Source organism: Eutrigla gurnardus (genome assembly GCF_963514095.1).
Source record: "Eutrigla gurnardus genome assembly, chromosome: 2".
Classification (NCBI taxonomy): domain Eukaryota; kingdom Metazoa; phylum Chordata; class Actinopteri; order Perciformes; family Triglidae; genus Eutrigla; species Eutrigla gurnardus.
In genome coordinates, this window is record NC_139916.1 from 13,441,029 (window position 1) to 13,467,716 (window position 26,688).

The following is a 26,688-nucleotide window of genomic DNA, read 5'->3' on the forward strand; positions in this document are numbered from 1 at the left end:
AGAAACAATATCTTAACTTTCTCTTGATAACACTTTTTTCTACTGGAAATAAAGAATTGCCTCATTTCCCTGTCTGCTGGATCTGATATTTTGTAGGTGTCGCAGGCATTCTGCAGCTCTTTTACTGGACAAACCCACGGCATGGTTCAGTGCCGGTGTGAATGCTAAAAACACATTCCCTGGGAGAGCATTTGTTCATGAATACTATTTACTGACATCATGATCCCTCAGCACTTGCATGTGGCTTGCTGAAATGCATGAGGAGGGAGGAAAACTTGAATTTCATCTCATGCTCCGCACTCCACACTTTTTTTTTTTTTTAACCAAGCCAACGGTCCAATTATAGGGAGTGGAAAGTAGCATGGAGAAGCAGAATGGGTGAGTATCGGAATACAATTTATGAATCATTAAGAGAGAGGGCACATTAATATTTCATAACCCTTGGACCACCAACAAGTGTTGGAGTGGATTCAGTAAACAGGCTTGTGCACTCTCACACATCTGTGCGTGCACCGCAGCAGCAGCCACGACTGCATTTATGCAGCACTGGATGGATTCATGCACAACCGCACCCTGCACCATAATGTAAAAACACATATGCTTCACCTCTCCCTTCCTCTCTCACACACACACACACACACGTGCGAATGCACAATAAATACATACCAGAATCCCTCTGGAGGAAATTTAATTGCTGTCTGTGGGGGTGACACAGTGGGAAATCTCAAACCCCCAGCACAGTCCTCCTCACCCTAATCCTCCTCCCCTCATTGGCTTCTACTCCAAAATGCTCTCCCTTCAACCCTTGAGCATAATTACTCCTCTATCTACAGACAGAGTATTGGTTTCCTCTAACTAAAGAGCAGCAGGCTCCTGCTTCCTCCTATCACTCTAGACCTTAGCTGGGTCGCCTCTCCTAATCACCCACTAAGAGCCTGGAACGATATCAAAGGGGATGTGTGTGTGTGTGTGTGTGTGTGTGTGTGTGTGTGAGGTGTATGTGTTTGTACGAGCATTTGCGGGTTAGCCGTGCGCTCATTTGCGTATGGCAGTGTGCACACTTTTCCACCACACACGCTGGGTATTGTGCGTTAGATCAAAGCCACAAACCCCTCTGGGCTTGACACACTCTAGCAAGGCTGCTGCAGCGTCGGAGCCAAGCCGCAGTAATTCTGCTGATACTGTATGCTTCTATTAAAAAAGAAAAGTTTTTTTTTTTGCACAACAGGGGATCATAGAATCCTCTCATTGTTCTGTGGAGGGGGCGTGTATGGGTGTTGATGGGATGGAGGATATAGCGGAGGCGGAGAGGGGTGAGGTAAGTTGTTCAGTTCTGGATCTCACCTCTCGTGCTCCTTTCCTGAATCATTCCTCGGGTGGAGAGGACATCGGGGTTTCAAGAGAGGATGCATGGCATGGGGGTCACTGTTGCAAGAGCTTTGCTGTCAGCCAATGCTAAGCCCAATGCCACTGCATAAAAAAATGTAATAAAACAACCCGGAACAGCTACGGCCTATATGCTCCGCGGGGAATACAATAGCTGAACAGAATGTACAACAAGGGCCACAGACTTATTTAGATTTCACAGGGAACGTGTGGTTTTTCTTCTTCATCTGGGGCTTTGTGCTTTCAGCTGTTTTCTATCCTTTAGAGGGCCTATATCAGGTTGAGTAAGGGCTAAGATGACATGTTGATTTTTGGGTGCCGAGCTGCTGCTTCTGGTCACAGGGGAAGGCTTGAGCCATTCAGGGGAGCCTACTGCATGAATATTCTCTCTGTTCTTGGCAACACTATTCATCTTGGCCATTGGTTCAGGGTCTGGGAGCTAGAAGACGCGGACATCAAGGTGGCATTGTAGGCATCATATTTGGGGAGATGAAGGGCATCTTTTGGTCTCCTACTGCAGAGGGGTGGCGGTGGTAGTGGTGGTGGGAGAGAGGAGAGATGGCTTAATCAATAGCAGGGCTGTTTGAGGTAGCCGGTCAGGCCACACAAGAGGGAGGCGCTCTGCCTCTTCTACCCCTCTCTTTCTCTCTCTCTCCGTTGCTCTCCTTCAATCATTTTGCCTCTCCTTTGTTCCTCACCCACAGGAGAGCTGGGGCATTCGGAATGACTACGGAAGACTTTTGGCAAGGGTCTCAGTGGGAAGACAGGTATAGAAAGGGGGACACCTCTAAATCAATCTCTCCATCTCTCTCTCTTCTTCTCTTTTCTTTCTTAACACTCCCCGGCTTTAGCATGGCAGCCTGATGAATAATGGAGTGAACCGTGACCTTTGCAGTGTGGGTTCAGGCCTGCTCTGGCATCCCTCTGATCTGATGAGCACTTTTGATCCAACCCACACCAGAGCACTACGAGACCCGGGGAGGTAAAAAGCCTCTGATAGGCTTTACTGTACACAAATTGCCAAGTTGATCCCTAAAATGACAATATTTACCTCAAAGTGAAAAGACAAAAGTCTCAGCTAGTATAACAGGAAAAGGGAAGAACAAAAAAATAACTAAGCTCCACAAGGAAGTTTCAACTGGTCACTGCGACACCATGCCTGATAATATGACTTGGAACAAAGTTTGTTCTTTTTCTGCACCTCTGAATTGTTGGTGCAGAGCTAGTCTCGCTTTGCCAGCCCCTTATCCACAGTAGACGGTCTGGCTACAGTATATCCCATCTCCAGGATCGGGAAAGAAACGCTCTGGCTCGTTTGTATTTCTTTCAACCAATCACAATGGTTGTTGGGCGGCGCTAAGCTTTGGAAGCCGCTAAGGTGCAGCAGCAAAATAGTGTTGGGAGGAAACTCTCTGAACAGGAGTCAAAGTCAACTTCAGGGTGTGTAATAGTGCGACATATACATTCTCACGGTTAAAATAAGACAGAAGCTGTGACTTGGTGATGATTTATATTTTCATAGAGCTCAATCAATATGCCACTGCCCCCAGACATACCTTCCACTCTGCATCACCTAACTGACCTCCGAGTCTAACCTCTCCCTCCTTTCACACCTCTCTACCCTTTACCAGTCCTCTCACAGGGAAGAATAACACGCTCACACTTCTGGGAAAGGTGGGGAGAAAAGTACAAGACAAAAGGTGACAGAGGGAAAAAGAAAAGGACGAGGCACGCGTTTCTCAGGGGGCCGAAGTGGGGAGATGATATCCTGATTAAAATAAGATGTAGAGTGTAGAAAACACCGATCACACAGAACACCGTTAACCTCGGCCAGTGCGAAGATGAGGGAGATATCAAAAAATCATGAGGCGTTGATCCCCTCAGTTATGCCAGGGGGGAAAGCGGGGGTTTGGGAGAGAGAGAGAGTATAGCGTTGGATGTAGGGAAGCCTTTAAGTGTTCCTGCCCAGCGGGGCGTGTTGTAAGGTCAGGAGTGTGGCATGCAAGAGTGCAGAGAGGAGAGGTGAGTCCCTCATTCAAAGAGGAGAGAGCTCCGCCACTTTCTCATAACACAGTAGACACGGTACAAAATCGTCATTAGGCCTAATAATAGCGTCAAATTCATGTTTTATCATTTAAGCTGAGATCATTTCTGAAGGAGAAAAAAAAAGGCTCCTTTGCTGAGCTTATGTTTTGACAGGTGCAGTCTGGATTTTGCAGCATGTTTTCTGACAACAGGTGATTCTGTAGCAGAAGTAGCTGGGGGAGTGTTAGCGCTCCCAGATTGCCAGGGGTGTTACTAACCTTGGAAGAGGACTGATGATTCATTTTGGTGCAGATGGGTTCATTGTCTCCCACTCTCCTTTCCATTAAAACACAAAGATGGAAGTAAAAGAGATGAAGTGAGACAGTCTAGCACCTGTGTTACTCTCCCTCACAAATTGTACTAAGTAATCAGTTGTAGTGAAACAAGTCAGGAGGCTGGCAATTTATCAGATGGAGGGCAGACAAACCAAATCAAGTTGAGATAACCAAAAAAAAAAAATGTAAAAGCGTGTTTGCAGTGAAACAACTAGAGTAAATGGGCTATTTGAAAGCTCTGATACTGTGCGTCTTTTCAGCGGTGAAGGTGATTTCCCCTATGGTGAGAATCATATAATGATAATATGCAGTATTATTGCCTTTTTTGTTCAAGTACCTAATTTATCCTTATTTAACTGCTATGTAGTTCATCTTTATTGCCGGCCTGCTTGCTCTGGATGAAGGGAAAGCTGAAGCATGGAGCTAGATGGACCTGCCGATCTGTGTATTTCTCCTCCACTGTTACTGGTGTTGTTCAGCTCTTGTAGCCGACATGTAGGATGCAGGTTGGTCTTTGTGGTATTTGTTCCGCCTCTCCTCCATTGTGATTTGACTGTTGGGCTGAAAAAGTGAGGGTGACCCAAAGTTTACACAGAAATGTTTGAACTCTCATTGACCAGAAAAACGCTGCTAGCGTTTGAAGCACGACGTCAATATGCAGCGCTTACATTGTAAAGAATTTTAAAAAAGAAAAACGCATGGAACAAAGCGACTGTGGCCCCCGCGGTTGGCTTATCAATATTGCTGTTATTTTGCGACAACCCTTGTATTGCAGACACACAAACACACACACACACAGACACACACACCATTCACAAATGGGATCAAAGGCCTGATGGAGGTGAACATAGTGCCAAATAAGTGTTGCTGCCCCTGAGTAAATGAGTGACAATTTACTAGTGTTGTTGTTGTTGCTGCTGGGCTCCTGTGAGCTGTGTGATCATGTTCAAATGTAGGGAAATAGAGGGAGCAAATGGGTTTGAGGAGAAAAGGATGGCTCTCACATCTCCGCCGCGCTGCTCCGAGCTGAATCCCCGGGCCACGGAACATTGCTGGTGAAATGCGCCATCTGTAATTTTGGTGCGTGTTGGCTGGAAATGTGAGCAGTGACATTCAGCCACATGAACCGCAGAAACACATATTCGTTCCGCTCTTTCAAACTGTGATTGCAATGGAGAGCGTGACAGTTGTGAGGGTTCAAACGTGCCGCGCAATGTGGACAAAAAAACGTCTGTTTTGGGGAACCGTGATCGATGCTAATTGTCATGTTGAGTCAAGTCCGATTTATTTCTTAAGCTCAATATCACAGATTTGCCTCAAGGGGCTCCTAATGGTGAATAGACCTTCTCTAGAGTGAATGTTTCTTGGAACATTTTCTGGAAAAAAAAACCAACCAACAAGAAATCCAAATTGAGTTATGGATACAAACATTTTTTTACACATTATCGACTAATTCTACAGCCCTTGTCTTTGTGTTGTGCTCAACATTATGCGCCATATGAACCTCCTCTATTCCTGCTTAGTCCGTCTACTCCTCGAGTTAAGATCCGAGAGAGACAAATTTGTGCAGTCCATTAAGGGCTGATAAATTGGATTTGGACCAGCCGACTGGTGTGAACTGAGGGTCTAAGCACGTAAGCTGACAGCCCCCAGTTCCTTCACGCTTTTGCACCTTGGTGAGTAGCGTCGAGTTGGCATTGGCTCCTGTTACAGTAGACTCACTCATTAACGTGGTCCGGAGCTCCCTGCTGTATTTATACCAGGAGCACAATAAGAAATTGGCTGTCTATCAACTGGCATCGACATGCCATATACAGGGCTGAGCAGGGAGCGTGCTGTACTTTAAAGACTCATACCACACTTTAATCTCATCAGTGTGGTACTGAATGACAAAGACCTACGTCTATGGATGACAAAACACAAGTCATGTCCCTCGTATGATCTTGTACATCCAGTGGATGAGGATGAGTCCAGCATGTAATAAGGGAAACATATTGTAAGAGGAAAGAATAAGTGTGTGAATGAAACTAAAAACGTGTCTGAAATAACTAATAATTCAACACCAGACCCCACTGGGTGGTTTACCACAAAAACCAGGTAGTGTGAAGTGCTCATGTCCTGTGTCAACGTACGGACAAGAAATGATTTAACACCCTTCATTGATTTATTCCAACCACAGACATTTTTGTTCAGACTTATCTAAAGGATGTGGTGGTCACTGATAATAAGGCTGATGTTAAGAGTCAAAAATGTGCGACACCCTTATAAGTAAATCAGAACAAAACAAGAACACCAGCTACTCATATTGAAATACTGCGGCCCTTATAATAAAGCAGCAAAATGAAGAACTGGTTTCCTCTACGGTCTGATGAATATGTCTTAATTGCAGACAAATAGAATGGCTTCCTGTTTTTATCATTCTAGTTGGTTCATTGCTATAATTTCGGATCAGCATGGCTCTTTCTTTTCATCATGACATCTCAAACTGTGTGTGAATATTGCTGATTGTAGTGCAATTAAATGCAGGCGCTTAAGTGTTTGTTGAATCTTTCAACGAGCCCAACCAGTCCACATCATAAAAGTGCGGCACCATGCCCCTCGTGTCCGTGAAGAGTAGCAGATAGAGTGAATGCAGCTTAGTTTGGCAGTCATGTGCTGTGACAAATGAAAAATGGCCACAAAGGAATGTTGGGCATAAACGTATGTCATGTTTTAGATAAGCCAATAGCTGTAAAATGCGAGTCAAAAGATTGGTTTGATACTGTCAGACCTACTGCGAGTTTGATGCAATCACCCAGAAAGTGTCTGTAGCACTCTACCAGAGGCATTAAATATTAATTTCTCCACTTAGGATCCAGTGATTCAGAGAGAAAGTGGAAGCCATAGGGCACTTAATGGAATACTTATCACACTTACTCTGATAGGCTCAATGCTTATCTTGCTATTTCAAATTTGCTACATTCCAAATCGCGCTTCACAGTTTTTCCATCAACACTGGGGTGAAACATCTGCTGGAAGTTCAAGCATGCATTTTGTATTTTTATGTCTTCATTTATGCGCATGGACGGTGCAAAAGCAAGTATGTGGGAGTGCGTGGGCCTGCACATCTGTGTGTGACTTAGTGCCCAACTGAAGCAATTTGATTTTATTTTTTATTTTTTATTTTTTTACAGTGACCCGTTAAATGCCCAATATCAAATCACGGCCCTGCAGAGCCGTCAGCCACACGGCGAGCAAAGGCCCAGTATCTCACATGAACCGGGGATTAGTTTCTGTCTGTTGCTCAGGGTGAAACATGTAATCTCATATCTGAGAAGTGGGAGGAGGAGGAGGAGGAGGAGGAAGAAGGAGGGGATTCTTGCCATTAATGTCTAACCTTTTAAAAATGGATTTGCAAGTGTGACGAGATAAGGGCCGAATGTGATCCTGAAAATGTCTGCGCACTGTGACGGGGTAAGAGGGAGAAAGAGAAGGGGGGACAATCACAGTGTTCATAGTAAGATTAAACGCCCTGTGCTTACTGTAATTCCTTCCATCTAATATCAAATGTGTGTATAAGGAAAATTAATTCCGTGCATATGTTCTGTATCGGACTGCAGAAAAAAGAAATATCTTGACAAAGCAGCACAAAGCTGTCCTCATTCAAACCTAGCACTTTTAAATAAGCATTCTGTATACGTGATGGTTCTGGACAACAGGAGAAACAAGCTTGTTTGGTTGACAATCAAACAGAAGTGATAGCTCGCTTTTACAGAGAAATAAATTGTTCTCTTTAAATCTAACAATCAATGATTTAAATAGGTTGGGAATAAAGCATGAACGTCCTATTGTGTCACATACAAGCACAAGGCTGACATCATTGTCTTGTTTATTATTGTTTAAAATTTTCACGAAAATAAAAAAAAACTGTGAAATACACCCACAGTCTGATGTAGCCCACATTGTCAACCAAAAACTATTAAGAACACATAAAAAGCCATCCTGTTATGTCTGAGTCACATATTTCTTTATTACATTGAGCACTGCCAGCACAGTTTATTCTTTTTAGAAGTACAAACCACATAAACACATCTTTGAGCAGCTCAATAACACCTAGCTAGACCTATACTCTCCAGAAATTGCTGCTGCAGAGATGCTTTGTAATAATACACATTGGCTATGTTTCTTGTAGCAATCACCAGATCTTAAGGTATGGCTATATTATGCACTTGACTCAAACATTGATGAATATACACAACGTGATCTCTGAGACAGTCCTGATAACAATCTTGCACATCAGTCAATGAATCAGTGGAGCAGTAGGGGAAAAGAAGATAAGCTTTTAGAAAAGGTTAAAGTTGTCATTGCCTGTCAGACTGGAAGTACATGTTGCCCATGAAGACCGAGTAACAGCCTCTCTTAGGCGCTCCTGGCCCCCATTACAGTTTCTCCCTGATCAAATGGTGCCATCTGTCTGGCCAGACTTCAGCAGCAGCACCGTAGCAAGCTGGTCCGCTGGCTCAGATGGACTCATTCTGTCTAATTCTTTTGCATACACACTAGCTCCTCCCTGTTTGTCACAAACACACAGACACACACACACACACAGGTGAAGCCAACCAGCAACCAAAATTCAAGTGTTACAAGATGGCAACTAGCATCTTGCTGGGAATGAGATGTAACGCATTAATGCTGATTGATGGTCCTCTAATCGTTGGACTAGAGACCTGACATTGATCGGCTACATTCTCTCACTGTTCAAACACTGGCTCCTCCAAATGGCAGCAAAGGCTTGAACCAGATCACATCCACGGTAAACATGACTCTCTCTCTCTCACGGCTGCCTTTCAGTCTCAGAGCCACAAAGCAAACAGGCCAAAGCATTCTGCCTGGCTAACATGAAGCGATTGGTTAAATGAGCAAGTAATGTGATCACGTGATCGGTCGCGTGCAGGCGTGCTTCCATAAGTTAGTGAGTGTGCACTTTGGTGTCTATCCATTGGGCGCCAACTGCCCAGTTATGACTGCATGCACGGTTGTGGTGGCTCACACTTTGTGGAAACACCTTTTTATTTCTTGTTATATTCTGTCATTGACTGCATGCCGGCTCCTCACTCACAACAGGCGTCTCCGACCTCACGTCTGCTACTCTGCACACAGTGGGAGACACCAGTGTGCCGTGTTTGCCTCACAGCTAACGGACCTAGCGGGACACACATCGCCGTGTAGCTCCAGGCCGCTGCTCTGCGGCTTGCTTTTATTGTCTTGGATGGTGTGTTTGGCTAACCGCTAACAGCTAACAGAACTACCAGTACACACACTGCCGTTCCTCTCCGCAACAGGCTTAGTGAGTTCAATTTAGTTTTCATTGTGTGTGGCAAGATTGTATGAACGGCATTATGTCTTTCAGCTGATTGCCTGCATTTATTGATCCCTGTTCTTTTGTCTGAATAATTTGTATGTTACAGCCCCTAAAAGGCCTTTTGTGTTCAGGCAAAGCGTTTCACCAATTGTGGGTTCATTCGGTCGCACAATACAGCAGTGATCGTTGCAGATGCAACTGTTCTGTACTCTACTGAGTGCATCTTTCTAGTTACCTTATGTATTTTTAAACGTTTAACTCTATTTTACGGATGTTAAACCTTCACTTTATATGCCTCTAGTGTTGATTTGTTTCCTTCACGTGTACAGTATGAGCACTTCATTTAAGACCGCACAATCCCCTGTTCCTCATGAAACGGAATATGAGGCTGTTTTATTGCTGCTGTCCCGTGTGTAAGACGCCCATTACAAGTGCCCTTGCAGAGAGAGCCGTGACTGCTAGAAGGGGACTTACAAGCTCTGTACTCTCTCCTCATCGAATTCACTTTAGGATAAGATGGTGTTCATGAGAGCCTGTCAGACCTTATGAGAGGCTCGTATTCAACTTCACTATCACCAATGCTACTAGCATTAGCACACAGCACCTCTGGCTAAAAGAGGTCCCTTCATCTCCAGCGCTGGTGATGGATAACATCTGTTAGGCACAACAGTAGGGCTTTTATCTCCTCAATCTCCAGAAAATCTCCTCTCATTGATTCAGCACTGAAGTGCTACTCAAGTTAATACCGGGTGTCTTCATCTCATTCTGATGGCGGTGGGTGTAAAATATATCAGACCAACTGCTGATTTCCTGATACTAAGAGAATGGACTTCACTATTAAGGAAGAAACACGCAATTAATTGTCTTGCTCAATAGAATATTGTGTCATATGGTTGAGATTCTTTATAGCTAAAAAGGCTGAGGGTGAAAAAAGCAATTGATTTGGACATTACGACATTACAATGACGGCTGCAACAAATTCCCTATAACCTCATAAATTAATCTGTGATTATTTTCCTGATTTTATAGTGTTCAGAATATATAAAATGTTCCCAGATCCCATGGTGACATCTTCAAATTTGATTTATCTAACCATCAGTCTAAAACCCAAACAATTTAGTTTACAATCATGACAAGAAAAAGCATCAAAGTCTGACACTTTTGCATGATATATTATTTGATATTGAATATATATAGTTATATAGACCTAAATGTACCAGATAATATTCAGGTAGCGCTCTGATCATAGTCCCAATCCACTGCATCTTTTATTGATCTAAAACTTAATTGGAAAAAATGATTAAGACAGCACCTGACTTAATGAAACAGAAGAAGATTTAAATAAATCAAAGCCCATCCTGGCCTTAAGTATACACCATTCACTCATTGTTGACATCTTTGGTGATTGCGGTACACTGTGCTCCTCTCATAGGAGTACATGGACTCCACAAGCAATAACCCTTTTCAAACATGCTGCCATGAACTTTATTCCCACATCCCTTTATCTTTATTTGAGACATCTTCGTGAGCCAGAACAGCTGTTTATTTAAAGATGGATTTGACATTGTAAAGTTTGTCCTGTAAAACAACTTAATATGAGTAAATAAATACAATATTCACGAAGGACGTGGCATACACTGTAATGGAAGTAGTTCGTTAATTGACAGAAACAGAAGTGACACTGCTTTTCTGCTGCAAGAAAAGTCAGCAAAAGTAAGGATGGCAGTATGCCGTGGGCTGAAATCTGTGATAACACCAAGTTATCAAGAGGCTAAGGTAAAATCTAACAGAAGGTTCGAGGTTGAAAATGAAAGCACTGTTGCACCTCAGGAGGTGTTTGAGTGGAACTGATCCTTTTCTATTTGCACATCTCAAACCAAGACACAGTGAGGTGATACACAAATAAAGACACGTGCAAAGGCAACACAGAAACAGTCACACTGTCACAAACAGATATTCTTGACGTCAAACTTCAAGCCCCCAATGAGCCTTGTTCCATCCACCTTTTTCACCACCTCGTATTCCTTTCCCATACACCTCCGACTGCATCACACCAGGGGGACAATAGTCATAGCTCTTTGGATATGTAGCCCCTCAAGCCTGCCCCTGCTGCAGCCGTGGTTGACATTTCTCATTTGCTCAAGAGCCGCGAAAAAAAGTGGTCCTGTCTGCCCTCTCATGTGAATCATCCAAAACTGCAATAACATCACTACAGCAACATGCTGCTGAACAGAGACCCGGTGTGGTGTGACTGCCCTGACAGCTTACAGCTCCTCTAGATCCCAACAAACTGTGAGAAGCAGCAACTCCCGCAAAAGCGGTTTTCCATGTTAAAGTGATACTTATGTATCAGAGAATTGTTATCATGCTAACAGCATATGAGCATATCCAGCCCGCCATCAGACAGAGGTGTGGAAGTGTGACAAAAGTGGTTATAATAGCGAATAAATTATACTGGTGACTGTGACTGAGGCAGAACACGCGTCTTCTCTTTCTACCAGCTCTTTGCCTGACATGCATTCTGTACAAAATAAGCGTGACATTCAAGCCAGACAGAGGTGCTGCTCACTCTGCTGACTGTATCACAAAAGATTTCAGCTTTTTATTCATGGTTAAATCAAAGCTTTTCACTTTGATTGCACCTAAGAGGAGAGGGGGAGTCGTGTCGAGATGTGAGCAGAGTTCTTTGCGAGACTTTGCACTCAGCAAAACAAGGGGAAGAGCATGAATGCAACACGAAAAAAGCTAATGTACGGTAAGTGAGCCAGAGGTACTTCTTCTCTCTTCAGCAAAACATCACGCTGTTACTGTGCGTCTTTGCGTCTGCTGAGAGCAAAACCGAAGCCCTTGATCCTGTCGAGAGCGGTGCACATTGGCTCAGCTCTGAGTTGATTTTTCATTACACGCTTACACCAAGTCACACACATTCACAGGAACGTGGGGAAAAAAAGAAAATACACAAAGCGTTCAGGTTGCCTAAGAAAGTCATTTTACAGCATGACATAGATATCAGCATCTGGAGATGAAACGTGATTCTTCAATACATTGATTTTTCTTCTTAAGCATTTATTGCATGCGTTAACCTGCACAGTTTCAGATGTTGAACACAGACTTGTAAATGCAGCTCCTTGTGCTTTCTCTTTGTGGCATGCCAGGGATACAATTCCTCTCAATGTCCTACGAATGTAAAAACTCATCGGTAAGATTATAATAACAAATCTTTTTGGTTTGTCTTCCATGAAGTAGCTTAAGCTCACAGGCCTTGATGGGGATTCAACTCCGCAAGGACAGAAAAAAGAACATGATAAAAGATGAGGTGAGGGATCCAGTTATACCCCAGTACAGTTTCAGCACTCTTTATTTAGCATGCATGTGTGCCATGGAGTTTATGCCTCGGAGAGGGCTGAAATCCACAAGGAAGAGGAAAAGATTTCATGATCAAAGACGGCATGTGGAAAGGTATACAGTTCTATCAGCTCAGTTCCAATCAAACACTTATTTTGCACACACGTATGCCATCCTCATATTTTGGCTGATGCCTTCGGGGGTGAGGTTGAAAAGGCTCCTTAGAGCAGGCATTAATCCTCATTTAAACTCAACTCAAAAAAAATTACAGGAAGCAGGTCAAAAGGTCTTTTTCTTGGAGAAGCTTGGTAGCACCACTTAAAATCTCCGGGACACGAGTAAGGAAAGGAAAATCCTACATAGCTTTCCTGGCTGCTCGAGGTTCTAAATAATATTTCTTTGCAAATACACATTGTCAACTATGCTCAGTTTCCTAAGATAATTAAAGTTAAATATGTATTATTTTGGCAAATCCACAGAGGAAACGTATGGAAGGGGTTTTGGAGTAAAATAATAAGATTGGGATAAGACCCGAGGCATATGAGCTGCGGAGCTAATAGGCAGAAGAAGTGTCCAGAGAACGACAAAGACAAAGAGCATCAAAGTGAGGATAGAGAGAGAGACGGTGAGCGCAAGAGAGAGAGGAAGCTCCTCTGGGTCATTAGCCTACAGACAGACGCATGCAAGTGCCACCTCATCCTTCATTCTCTGCCTCTCCTGGCCAACAGGCTCCGAGCAGGAAGGTATGAGGGCATTGAGCCATGTTCAGTGAACCTGACGTGTGCTGGAGATACTGTGGCAAATGAAGACATATTGCAGGGACAGTGGCTACTAATTGTCTTCCTACATTTTCAACAGTCTGCCACTGCTTTTCCCACCGCGTACAGTACAAGTGATTGGCACATTCAATACAGGATACACAATAGTGTGGAAACCATGAGGTGGTGGCTAATGTGGATTAAGAGTTGATGCCCTGTCCATTTATTCAGGTGTTTGGCCGCGTCCATCTCTCGTGTCGTGTTCCCTACGGCAGCGATGAACAGTTAACTGTGACATCTCAACCCGAGTTCCATTATTAGAGCAGCTGCTGTCAGATAAAGCTGTGATAAGACAATACGGTGCTGCCGCATAGATGCATCCAGACACATCAGACAAGACAAATAGACCTCAGCTAATGCTGACGGAGCACCCTGGGTGGAAAATGTAGACAGGCTTTCAATCATTTGTTTGACAAGTGGGGACATATTCAAGCAAGAGGATTTCTGTTTCCATAATTCCAAACCCCGTAATCCATTCTTGTCCGCTGTCAGGGCTGGAATGAATGATTCACTGGACCAAACTAAGAAAGCAAGTCACCTTGGCAACACATATATAATATATGCAGCTCAAATTTCATGTTATCATGCGGTGGGATAACAATTGCAAACACAGAAGGTATAAAGATGAAGTGTTTTTCAAAAAAGTTTGTGTGTGAAAGTGAGGTGTGCTTATGTGTGGACAGGTAACATGATGGGAGGAACAATTCAAAGATGAACTTCATGACCAAACACTGACATATATAACCTTTTAAGTTGAGATGAACTTGTTGTTTCCTATTTATATCCAGATGATATGGAACTACATATCCAATATTGATCTTTAAAAAATCATTTTAACTGCATAAAAGTAGTACTATCTTTAACTATAAATATTTAATCAGCTAAAATGTCAATGAACAAGGACATGATCAATCCAGAGGCAGAAGCTGGAATAGAATCGATAATTTTATCTGTCTACAAGTCAGAGGTGGAGCAAGAGAAGAGAAAAATACATGGCACTCTGAAATAACCAGCTGTGAAAAGACAATGGGATGGGTCAATATGCCAGTTTATATTTATATTATATATATATATATATATATATATATATATATATATATATATATATATATAAACATATATATAATGTGTGTTCTTGATTGAAAAAATAATAAGGGGAACTGAAACGATTTAGAAAGTAAATTAGTAGTAGAGTTAAGACAACCTAATTTGACTGCCACTGGGTAAATTAGTTTCTGGGGCAAAGTGAGTCCTCTGCAAACAAAACACTCAATGAGTAACATTTGTCCCCTGCAGTGGTTCTAAATGATGCCACAAAGTAGCTCTGCTGCATCTCAATTACCTGGCAGTGCGTCTCTTTGCCTCATTAACATAAGCAAGCTATTTCACTTCAGTGAGACGCCACTAACGGACTTGAGGGGCCTACAGGTGATGGAGATGCTGCTAAAGATATATGAATAAAGATGATGATAATAATGTATGGTACACTAACTTCCTGCCGCTCTGTTTGGTACAAATAAAATAGACGTGTGAAGTAGAATGTATCAAATCTGACAGGGGAAAAGTGCACAGAGAAGACTAATTAAAATAGACAGCTGTATATTGACGTACAGATGTCTATCTTAAGGTACTGTTAGACAGATGGGTTGTAAGAACACTGAGTGGTTACTCTTTTTTTCATATTCTTCCATTTATTGGAAATAATTGGAGGGATGCGCCACCTGTGTTAAATAGCACCTGTGCACTCTGTCTGGTACAATTATCTGACATCAGAGAAGAATAGGATCTAATCTGCTGCAATCTAATTTCACTCAAGCAGGGAGAAGATGCACCAGAGTAAACGCATTTTTAAAGGCTTGAGATGAGAACGACTGCTGAGTAAATAAGCACTAATGATATTGATATAATATTGCCACAGGTGAATGAGAATCTGTTTGCCAAATATGAAACAGTGAGAGAAACATTCTCACTGACTTTGTAGTCGTTGTATAGTTGCTCATTTACTCGGCCGGCCAGGCTTCGCTCTGAATTGTTCCACAAGGAGAAGTGATGTGCATGGGCCTCCAATAAGAGGCTGTACTCTAGTTTGGCAGTGAGAAGAGCAAACCTGTTACAACCCACCCGGGTATACCATATAAGCATTAGTTTCTGCTAGCTGGCTAGATCAAAGTAGCTTGCAACAGTCAAAATCCAACAAAATCACATCCAAAGCCTTTTTTTTTCTTTCTTTTTTTTTTACTTCTCAGTGAAACTAAGTACCCATAGTTTTAAAAGTGACTAAGATTTTTTTTTTCAAATGGTACCATTTTAAACTGCTTAAGTTCTGTATGAGGACAGAAAGCTTGACAGACATAGCAAGGCTTAGCAAACTGTCAAATGGCATCATATTGAGCAAGTGGTGAAATCAGTAAAGAACATATACCTCCTGTTTTACTTTTCCAGTTTGGAAACATCAGATGTGAATATATGTGGAGGAAAAAGTCAAGAAAATGGCACACAGGCCATAGCAAGTGCCAATTCAACCTCCATTCTACCTCCCCTCTCGCTGGCCATAAAACGCAATGTAATAGGATTCCTCAGCTTTTCCAGTGACTGCTTCCACTATCACACAGACATTTAAGTGCACTAATCCATGACAAATTGTCTCATCTGATCCATGACAAATCGTCTGAGGGGCCAATAGAGACGAGGAGATGGAGGGAGAGGTTTGGGTGGGGGGTGGGGGCAAGACGATGAAGGGCTGGGGGAAGAGGCCAGGCACGGAGAAAGAGCTGCCCGGCACCTGAATGATCAAGCAGTTATTGCCTAGTTTTTAGAAAGGTTGCTTTCATTACCTCGAAGGGCATGCTGTGTGATAGAAAGTGAGATCACATAGCGCCGATGAGCTCTCTACCTAAGCCCACAGTTTTCAAAGCAATTATAATCCCATGTGGAGATAGATTATAGGATTTTACTTCCTTTGTTGGCAGGATTTGTCGATTCCACGTTAAAAAAAAATGAATGTTTCTAATTAAATCTGTGTTGATGGAATTTGTGATTCCCGTTGCCCTGCAGGTTTATTAGCGTGTTTTACATGATATACACACATGTGAATATCTAGTCAATCAAAATGTATGTGCAACCTGATAATAGACTCTTCCACAATATGACAAAGGCGTCATCCATTCAAGTGTTAATTGAATTTCCTTTCACCATCACTTCTCGCAGTAATTAGTCTCCACAGTTTAATGGGGGTGTAAATAAAGTGGATTTAATAGCAAAACAAAAACACAGAAAGCCTATTTAGAGAGCTTATCCTTAATGTAGTATGGATGGATGTGCCATTCATATAAGTTCTTACACTTCCGAGGGGAGAAGCGAAGCAGCGAGATGACTAGTTTGAAGATGGCTCCGTAAATAAAAGTGCATGTTCACTTTTGCGTTTCTGGCGCTAACGCGGAGCTAGTTGTACTGAGAGCATTATGAAAATGAGTTCTTAGTTGAAACGGTGCGTGCATTCAGTTTGTGAGCCAGTGAAGCTAATTTCTTCACATTCCCAAACACTGCCAGAATAATCATCAATCTTCTAAAGCAGCCAACCGGCAATGGGAAAAAAAGGGTTGGGAAAAAAAACAAATTCATATCATGTGGATGTATCCAGACTGCTACACCGCCCTCATTTAACAAACCACGGCTATCCTAAATCAAGTTCAAGGTTTGTTTCAACACACTGTATCTTGTCAGATTTCCCTGTGTTGAGGAAACCCAGAACCTTAAAGGTTATGTTTAAAAACTTGACAGGTTGTGTTCTTCGTAAAGCCAAAGATAGACATCCTTGCTAATGGGCTCTCGGCCATATGACATATCTCGGCTAATCGAAGTAATTACAGTAGTATTAGTTTTCTTCCACCCCAGTGTTTTTCCTACTGAGGGGCATTATAGCACTTTGAACAATCAGCTCATTAAAATGCCTTCCAATCATCTGTGATTACAATTCACAAGTCATTTTGAATCAACGGATGGAAACATAAAACACCACGGCAGCATTATTCATCAGCCTTTTCAGCTCTGCCATCGACCATTTTGTGTTCTGTGTAACACTTAAAAAAAAAAAAAAAAAGAAAACAGCGTGTGGCTGCCACTCACAGTTGAATCATTTAATTTCAGCCTTTGATAATGATATCCTTTCAAACCAACAGCAGATCGACAATAAGGGGTTTAGTAATATCTGAAGGGCAGTTCTGTAACTATAGTGCACATATACGCTGTACTGCCTTGTCGTCGTGGTTGCGGGAAAGAAAAAAAAAAAGGTCAAACCAGACGTCAGCAACAGACTGCTATCAAAGTGTAACAGGCAAGTAGAGTTAGTTTTACAGCTGCACCTGGAACAGCAATCGTGTTGTTGTATTAGATCTGAGACTCTCTTAAACTGCCCTGTCAGAGTCATAATGAAACAAAGCAGGAGCTAAAGTGTTGTTATATTCAGACTGCCCCTCTGGGTATTGATGCATTATGATCATGCCTACTGTATGCATACTTTACCTGAACAAGGCTAAATATACACTACCTGCTAATGTGACAATACTTTATTACATGGAGTGGACAGCATATTAGGGGGCCTTTTTTTAATACTAAATCTGCATTAACTTCAGCAGTACACTGACAATGTAAATCAGTGAGACTTTTACTGACTCGTGATGGAGTCCAATACTATGTGCTGTCAAGAGTGGCCTGGTTTGTGCAGCAGCGGTTTTGGCAGTGAGCGCTTGTGCTCGTTGCGTTGGCAGGTGGAGCGAGTGCAGAAAAGGGCTCGTGTGTGTCATGTCACATTCAGCTCATCTGTCAATGTAGTGGATTATTTCTTGAGAGACCAGAATTGGCTGCCCAGAATCAGGCTGCCATCAATCTTCGGCCGCACTAGCAGGACGCACGGGAAGGCTCTGTGAAGCAGAGGCTCATGGGAAAGAGAGCGGCGCCGCTTCCCGAGCAGGTGACGAAGCAGTCGGGCAACTCGTTACTCAATCTCCGCCTCGGCGGTGACGGTGCCGATTTGTCACAGAAACACTTAAAAAAAAAAAAAACATAAATAAATGTGATCTTGAAACTTTATCTCAGTATTCACTTTTTATTCTTTTTTTTGGGGGGATGTGCACCGTCAGCTTTGTGTTGCAGGAGGCATATTTAAGATGATTTCTCAAACATTGTTAAATGCTTCAACAGGCTGGAGAATTACATCTGTCATAGCACAAAATGACCTCCTCCTCCTCAGAAACCCGCACAGTCCCCGCTCTGTCTTTATAGGATGTTTAGTCATTTTATTTTTCAATATACACAAAAAATACCCCCTTATTTCACTCCAAAATTATGTTTTTCCAGAAGACCATGCAGCAGCAAAGCGTGCAGCATTACACTTTACAGGAAAGCTGCTTCACCTATCTTCTCATCTAGCAATAAAAAGATAATGAATCAATAATCTCACCAAATGGAAGGCATGTTTGATTCCAAGATAAAACACGATTTCTATTAGTCTGTTTATCAGCAGACAGTTTGAGTCTTGTATTTGTCATGCTTCATTAACAAAACCATTTTACAACTTAATTTTCTGTATGGCAGAGAGTATATCACCCATCTTTTCATCGCCCTTTAGAAACACAGAGACATTATTTGATTACGGGAAAAACAGCAAAGCATGAAAGCCAATGCATTTTCAAGGCGAGACGTCTCTTTTTTTTCCTTTTTTTTTTTTTTTTTGCTACGTCCTACATAGCCATATCTATTTATGTCTGAGGGATCTGGCCTCAATGAAACCAGAGAGCTTCTCAAATTATAAAATCAATTCTAATTCAAATATTCATCATAGCATTTCAATTCTGAGAGAGCAGTTCTGGTTAGATCGGTTAACGCCACTCCATTGCTGAGTAAGATTGATGTCAGCTTAATCCTCTTAAAAAAACATGATATACTGTAAATTGTACAGTTACTGAGCAGCAGAGGGGGGAAAACAGAAAGAGATGTGTTCTCTTCGAGAAGACCATTATCCCTGGGAAGCCTGCTGATTGGGATAGTGAAATATCTTAACGTACCCTCAGATTATGATTGCCAGCACCAATTATGGCTGTCATCCATCACAGTTTAATTTTGAATATTTCCTGAAGAGTACATGTGTAAAAAATAACAGCTCATCTTAGTGTGAATGCTGATACACTGTAAAACATCTCTCTTAAGATTACCTCTCGGTGGTGTTATTCTAAATTGAGAGGCTGAGCCTAGATCAGTCTACTAACATGAAGGAAATCGGAGACTTAAAGAGATCAAATCTGAGTGTGTTTATCGTCCATCTGTATGGTGTGAGCTGCATCCTCTCAGACCTGGTGTGTCCTGAACACAGCTCCAGTATCCTCCAGAGGGCCCACGGAAACGCAGCACTTTAATGGCCTCGGTGAGAAAGCATGTGCATGGCCGTACCCTCTTTACTGTTGTATGCAGTAAGTGTCAGTTGATTTGTCTAACACGAAACCTTCCAGAGAACCCTCAGCCAAACTATCTTTTGCCTGGATGACTCTTCTAGATCCACGCCAGGGGTGGTGGTTGGAAACAGGGGTCTTATTTTTTTTTTCCCTCTCTTTGCCTTTGGGAGCACTGCATTATTCAAGAGACACTTACTGAGCCTTGCACTTCCTTGTACATCTTTGGCACCAAGCTCAACTTGCCAACCAGTCAAAAAGGGAAAAAAAACACAGAAGAAAAAACAACAGAAAAACTGGAAGCCAGCCTTTAAAAAATTAATTGGGAGCTGTCTGTCGCTCATCCCTCACCCTCTTGTTCCAATTAACGGGAGCGGGATACTTTGAGAACTTTCTATCTATCATAGCTGGGATTGTACTGTGTCAGCTGTTCCAAAGCAAAAGTAAGCCAATTCTCCGACATGCTGCTTAAAGTCACCAATGCTCGACACAAGCATGAATTCAATGCCGGAATTTTTTTTTTCTTTCTCTCCTCTTGCTGTGCTTCAATTACTCTCTTTTTGCTTGGCAATGCGGCGCACACAAAAGGGAACCAAGCAGAAGATAGCATCAATGTTTAACAGCCGCTTGGCTTCTGGAGAGAACCCCACTCTGAACGAGAGTTCAGCATGGGAGTCACAGTCATTGTTACAAGCTTAAAGCAAGCCGTTGCTTTGCTCAAGAAAACCTTTTCCCTTCCCTGTAACACCCCCACATCCACCGTAAGCAATGCTGGTAAGCTTTTCCATAATCAGAGAATTAGATCCGCCTCGGTGTCTACCCTCCCCTTTTGCCCCTACGGTGCAGAAGGCGTCGGGGCTTAATTGCCAAACGTTCCTAGTGCAAAAGAGGCAAACATAATTGTCATTTCCATCCAAGCCACAGTGATCAAATCTCCCTAGGCTACCAGCACAGTAATAGGGATTTTTGCCCACAGCTTGTCCTCCTTACAGTCTGCAAGCGAGATTCAGGGTGTAATAGTCGGGAATTCTTTGCTCCACGCGCAAATCATCTCGCTACCAGCTAACTCACACTGTTTGAAGTTGGTCTTTGTCTTAGAGGGTTTCCATGTTCAGATTTAAACAGAAGTGTGCAGCTCAGCCACACAACCAAAGTCTTGATTCTCTGTCTAGATATATATTTTTTCCTATAAACAGCTTGAAATGTATACAGCTAGATAGGTTGACTATACTAAATATACTTATGCAACATGCAATTAGAAGCACGATTAGTCTCCTTCGCTTGACTGCGAGCACGGTGAATCATCATGTTACAGTACTGTACTGTGGCAAATCCTTCTGACATGCTGCAGCAGTCTCTTGCTGTTGCTTCTTCACAGCCAAGGCTGAGAACCGCTGCCCCATCGAGAGGGCAAAGTCTCCCACTGTAACACAGCGCCGTGAAGCTGAAATCTGACAAAGAGTTGTACGTACCCAGGGTGAGAATGTCAGTGCGACCGGGCCGGGCCACATGGTGCTGCTGGATGGTCTGGTAGAGTGTGGCCTGGCACAACAGCAGGAAGCTGAGGCTAATCCACATGGCCAACAACCAGGACATGGTAAGGCCGAGTCTGCAGGAAGCACACAGCGGGGGGGAAACAAGGGGGAAACGGTTGTTTTACAGCATGTCTCCATACATATTTATGACATGTCAAACAACAAAAAGAAACAATATAACAGATATCTTCTTATATAACCTAGAAACATTTAGACAGATATCGCTACTGCTATGATCCATTTAAAGCTATGGGCATGTGTTTTCTTAACATGAGGAATGAAACGAAAAAGAGGAGTCGAAGGCTTCAATAATAATAAAAAAAAAAAAAAAAACTGCAGACAAAACACAAAGTTAATCTTGTCAATATCAGTCTGGTACCAAGTCTGAAAAGGAAAAAGGAAAAACCCTGGTCAGACTATGATAGTTGTATAATCAGCGTTGTCACCCCTTTATGAACCTCGCGTTTCCATTAACAACCGCAGCATCATTGAAGGCCTTGAAAATTCGAAGGGTTTATAAAAGATTATATTTCTAAGCACAGACGGCCTTCTTGCAGATCCGTTCAGCGACCGCCTAATGTCTGGTGAGGGCCGGCATATGGAGACACGCCTCAGCCCTCATTGAATAACGAGGCTCTCCTCCTTTCCAGGTGTTATTAGCGCTCGTCTCCATTCACCGCAGTGGGACGTTTAAAAACCCGAGGCCCACCTCCTCCCAAAACAAACCCTGGTGTTGGGCGCCCTGCCGAAAACATCCTGTTCACAGAGACTGTTTAGAAAAATGAATTATCCTTGGACTGATCATCACTTCTGACAAGAATATATTGCACTCGCTGTATCTCTGATATATCACAGGCACTGACTGAACTTGTTTTACATTTGTCATTTTTCACCGAGGTGGTGACTTTCTGAGAGAATATGATGCTCTAATGTGACAGTGTGAATCTAGCACTCCTTTTAATGCCTGATTCTACCATATCTCAATACACAGGAGAATATAAAGCAGACTACGAGCCCCAGGGAGTCTATTCAATGTGAACTTCAAACCAAGGAAATTTCTCATTTCAATAAAGCGTCTGTACAGACAGAAATATTTCAAATGTCTGAGGAATGAAAGCAGGCCTGATCCAATATTTTTTTTTTTTTTGCAGAAAGCACCAAAGCCACATGCTTGCTTGTTTGCTCTAAATAGAACCGTTTGTTATGATGTGCATCTGAGATTAAAGCTATTAGGCTACTAAAATGTTCTTTGCCCTCAGTGACATTGGGAGTGCTTAATATTCACTGAAAATTAAGCATATAATTATAAACAGCACACTATAAATCCTCACCCCTGCACCAAATCCAACATAATCCGCGGTTTTTGTGGAAAATATGAACTGCTCCCATGGGTATGTTTTCCCTCTCCTCTTTTTAACCACAGACTATTTCAGTTCACAGAGCTGGTTTCATATTCATAAGCATCGTTGCGCTTGTATGGTTAACTGCATATTGAGACTCTGAGCTCCTCCCGGTTATCGGAAATCATTCTTGCTGAAAATAAAATGTGTTTCTTACCAGCAGCGTTTTTTTTTTTTAACAGGGGTGAAGTCGCAGGGCGGACTTTAAATAAAAACGAACTAGGGCGGGCATAATTTGGAGGCAGAGAAAAATAAAGCAGCTTTCAAGCAAAAAAGAACTCTTCTAGTCACTGTTGCAGCGTTGTTTTCATCGCTCAGGAGAGGTTTTTATACAAACATCCATCTATGTTTCTCCATTACTCTCAGTTTAGTAGTGGCAAGTAAAAACGAGGGAGGACAGCTCCTCTGTGCATCATTGTCCAGCATGAGATAGTGAATGTGGTTGAGGAGTAGAAACAGCAGACACACCTGCAGGCACATAACCCACTGATGCACCTGCATGCGACATTGATTTAACCAAATTAGATTTGTTTTTGTTTCTCACAGCCTGCACGTAGTTCTGCTGTGAAGACAACTTCAGTGATGATTCTCCCGTGTCTTATCATCACATGGCAGGAGGAAACCTCTCAGGATCATCAAGATGTCACATTATTCTGGTTCCATCTTAGAAACGCATCTGAACTTTTTGCACCTTATTAAATCTGATAAAATGCGCGTATAAAATGTTTCTCATCATGTTGTGATGTTGTCAAGATATTTGTTTCAATTACAAGAACTTATATCACATTGGTAAAATACAAATTGAATTATGGCACACATTAGAAGCATGCATGCATTCTCCCAGTCATCTCACATCATTTTTACACATTTCTCTGTATCCCAAAGATAGTTGTCCCAGTAAACCAGCTCCCCCACCCCACCCATCCCGTCCCCAAACACTAAAGGTATTCCTTGAAAGTCCCACCCTTACCTGAGCAGTGTGTTCAGGAGGAAAGGAGCTCAGTCACAATCACTGTCTGCCTGCCCAGCAGACTCACTCCCTTGTCTTAAATCCATCCATACTTTGAAGCCAGGGATTCCCGCTCGAAATTCCGGCACCAGATACGTGGAACACAGCACAAAGGGGCTAAAATACTGCTTTCCCCCGCCTCAGTATTCTCTCCTCCGGACCCCCGCTGCACAGTTCCTTTTGAAATCCGTGGCAACACAGTCACCAAAAGCGAAACACCAAGGGGTCTGTGTCACAAACTGACCAGGATTTGAGGTGATGTTATCGGCCACATGCGTGCAGAATCTCCTGTCCTCTCCTTCCTTCTCCGTGCCTCTCCTCCGTCAGTAGAACTCCTATGTTGTGATGACAGGGAGCTAATTTACCCCCTTTCACTTGCCGGCTCCTTTTCACGCTTTCAGCGGAAGGCTCCGGTGGAATGACTGCTCTGTCTGCTCTTGGCTGCGTCCCCCCATTGAGAAGCTGTGCTGATAGTGTGAGCCTCAGTCCTCTCTCCAACGCACTAAGTAGAGAGTCTGTGTCAGAGAGGCAGAACGAGCGTGTGTGTGTGTGTGTGTGTGTTTCAATGTAGCCCAGCTGGAGAGAGAGAGAGAGAGTGTGAGGGAGAGAGAGAGAGAGCTGAGAGAGAGTCAGATCACATGTCTTAAAGCAAGACTGCCCACTTCTGCATCAAGACTTCATCAGCAAATGAAGAATGCTTTATTAACCCAGCCGTCTTTACATGTCAGCCTCCCTTCCACAACGTCAGGAGACGTGCCAGTGTAGCCTAGAGCTCACTTGAGAAGCGTGGAGGGAGCATGACTGAATGTGTCCCTTTTAGTCATTGCCCGCCAGCATTTGAAGGGTGAGAGTGAAATAAGCTTCAAGCACGGCACTTCTAATAGAAGGCAGAGTGCCTCATCAGAGCGTCGCCATCACCATATTATCTATTATGAGCCGGCTGCACTCTTTCTACCTGTTTTTGTGGCGATTTGTGTTTTTTTGTTGCTTTTGCAGCCTTCCCCTTTTGGATGTTTTCCAAATCACCGAAAACAAACTTGCATCGGCAGCGGCGAGAGCATGTGAGCGTCCTTCTGTCACATGCTCACAAACCCAACCTGCTGGTTCTGAGGGAAAGGCGTCCACTGTCTTCTCTGTGTGGATGTGTTATTTTGTGTGGGTGTATGCACGTGTGTGTGTGTGTGTTTCCACTGAGCCATGCAGGTGGGTGAAAGCAACCAGTCTTGTTTGTGCGGAGTGTGAAAGCGTGTTCCTCCAACACATTTCCTTCCATGTGGAGGAGCTCCCCTTTAACTCATTATGCTGTTAACCAGAGATTTACAGTATATAACAATCCCACGCACCTGCCATGGCTGACTCACTCACAGTCTGACATTTCACAGAAAATGAACCCTATGCTACTCACAACAATACACAGCTGAGGGGCTAAATAAGCTGGCAGACAGTGAGGATACTGTCGGTACTGTGGGGGTGTGCAGACGGATGAACTTGATGATAAATATCTGGGAGAAACTTTGTCTCAGAGCTGTAGCTGCACCCTGATTTCTTCAGCTTCCTGGTTGTTGTTTTGAGGTTGTTTAGTACATGCCACAGGACATCTACTATCACCTCTGCTTGTACTTTCCATAGTGTGATTTGACAGCCAGATGCACATAGCACACAGTTTCAATGTGCAGGGGAGGGAGGGACGATACAAAATGTGATTTGAGTACCATAACAATTTAAATAATAAAAGCCATTAACAGGGACCTCCTCTTATGGTCTGAAAAAAGTGGTTTTGTTTTTGCCTTTGGACTGCATCATTTGTATTCACATAGTTTTGCAATAATCGAATGTGAATGCAGTTATGAATAGTGAAGCTGCCATCTGGATCTCTGCTGGGTTAAAGCACGCCACATGTTAAGTGACCAGATTCACATTAAGCGGGAACTGCAGAGTAATTACCAAATTGATTAGTGCTTCTACACTGTCAAGCTGTATTTGCACAGAATGGCTTGATTACCAATAAATCGGCTTATTTCTATTTGAGCATAGTTGTTGATGTTTCCTTTTGTAATGAGCATTAATAGCATGCACGCTTGAATTTCATTTTGTCTTCAGTGCTTAATGTCTCTGTGATCTGTCCCATTGGACCGCGATGAAGGTGTGAAATGAAACAGGCCCACAATACAGGACTCAGAGGAGAACTTAAGATTGAAGGCATCCAATTACTTCATGTTCCTTTCCGCCAGTGTGCGGTAGGGACACACGTCTCCCATTTGTATCTGAATTTTTCCCTTTTGTTGATTTGTTGCGGCCTCCTATTTTTCATCCTGACACAGCCTGAGATGGGAAAATGGACTGGGACAACAGCATTTCACAGTAATTCTGGATTTTTGCTGTGGTCCCACTCTGCCTTGTCTCCCTTCTCAGGGGCTTCCATCATTTCCAAACAGCTGTCGCTGCAGTCCGTGCCAGGACATAACCACAACCGACCAATCACTGGCCAACACTGTGTTTGGGTCTGGGCAGCCCTGTTAAACAGCAGGGTTGCCAATATCGCTCTCGGTCTTTCTTTCCCATTCTGTCATTCTCTTTCTTTCCGTTTCTCCCTCTGGGTAATACAAATCTTCCTCTTGTTGCAGCCAACAAGCTTCAATATGCACCTGCTAGCCCCCCCACCCACCCACCCGCTTTCTGCTTTTCTTTTTAAAAAAATGAGCCCTTGTCGACTATTATTCCTGCATACGTCTCAACATTTCGCACTGGAGCTATCCAAGCATTTCTTCATCTGATGAGGGGAGTTGTTGTGTTAGTAAAGCTGCTCTCCATAGACATTTGCTCCGTAAAACATTCTATCACAGAGAGAAGAAGAGTGACACAGCGATGCAGAGACAGAGGGAGAGAAAGCAAATAGCAAGAAAGATTACGGTAGGGAGAGAAAAATAATTTGGAAGGAGTATGCAGCCGTTACTCTTGCTCAGTAGTGGATGGTGAAGGGAAGAAGATGATTAATGAAAAGAAGGAGCCTGATCTGTAGAAATAATTCATTTCACATTTATCAGCGCTTCC

General features: G+C 43.0%; 1 protein-coding gene across 2 annotated transcripts in view; it reads right to left on the reverse strand.

Annotated features, from left to right (window-relative positions):
* The window catches only part of tafa1b (TAFA chemokine like family member 1b), a 111,299-nt gene extending 87,088 nt beyond the window's left edge, over positions 1-24,211 (reverse strand). The window contains exons 1-2 of one of the 2 annotated variants that reach the window (XR_014597898.1): positions 23,599-24,209; positions 21,166-21,302 (exon numbers count right to left, since the gene is read on the reverse strand). Coding sequence is in view for 1 of the 2 variants with exons in the window: in XM_084020365.1 (XP_083876491.1) it covers positions 21,166-21,289 (124 nt within the window). In the remaining variant the exon portion in view is untranslated. Of the gene's footprint in view, positions 1-21,165; positions 21,303-23,598 lie in introns of both variants that reach the window. The other variant, XM_084020365.1, reaches the window with a different exon arrangement.
* Between the last annotated feature and the right edge of the window lie 2,477 nt (positions 24,212-26,688).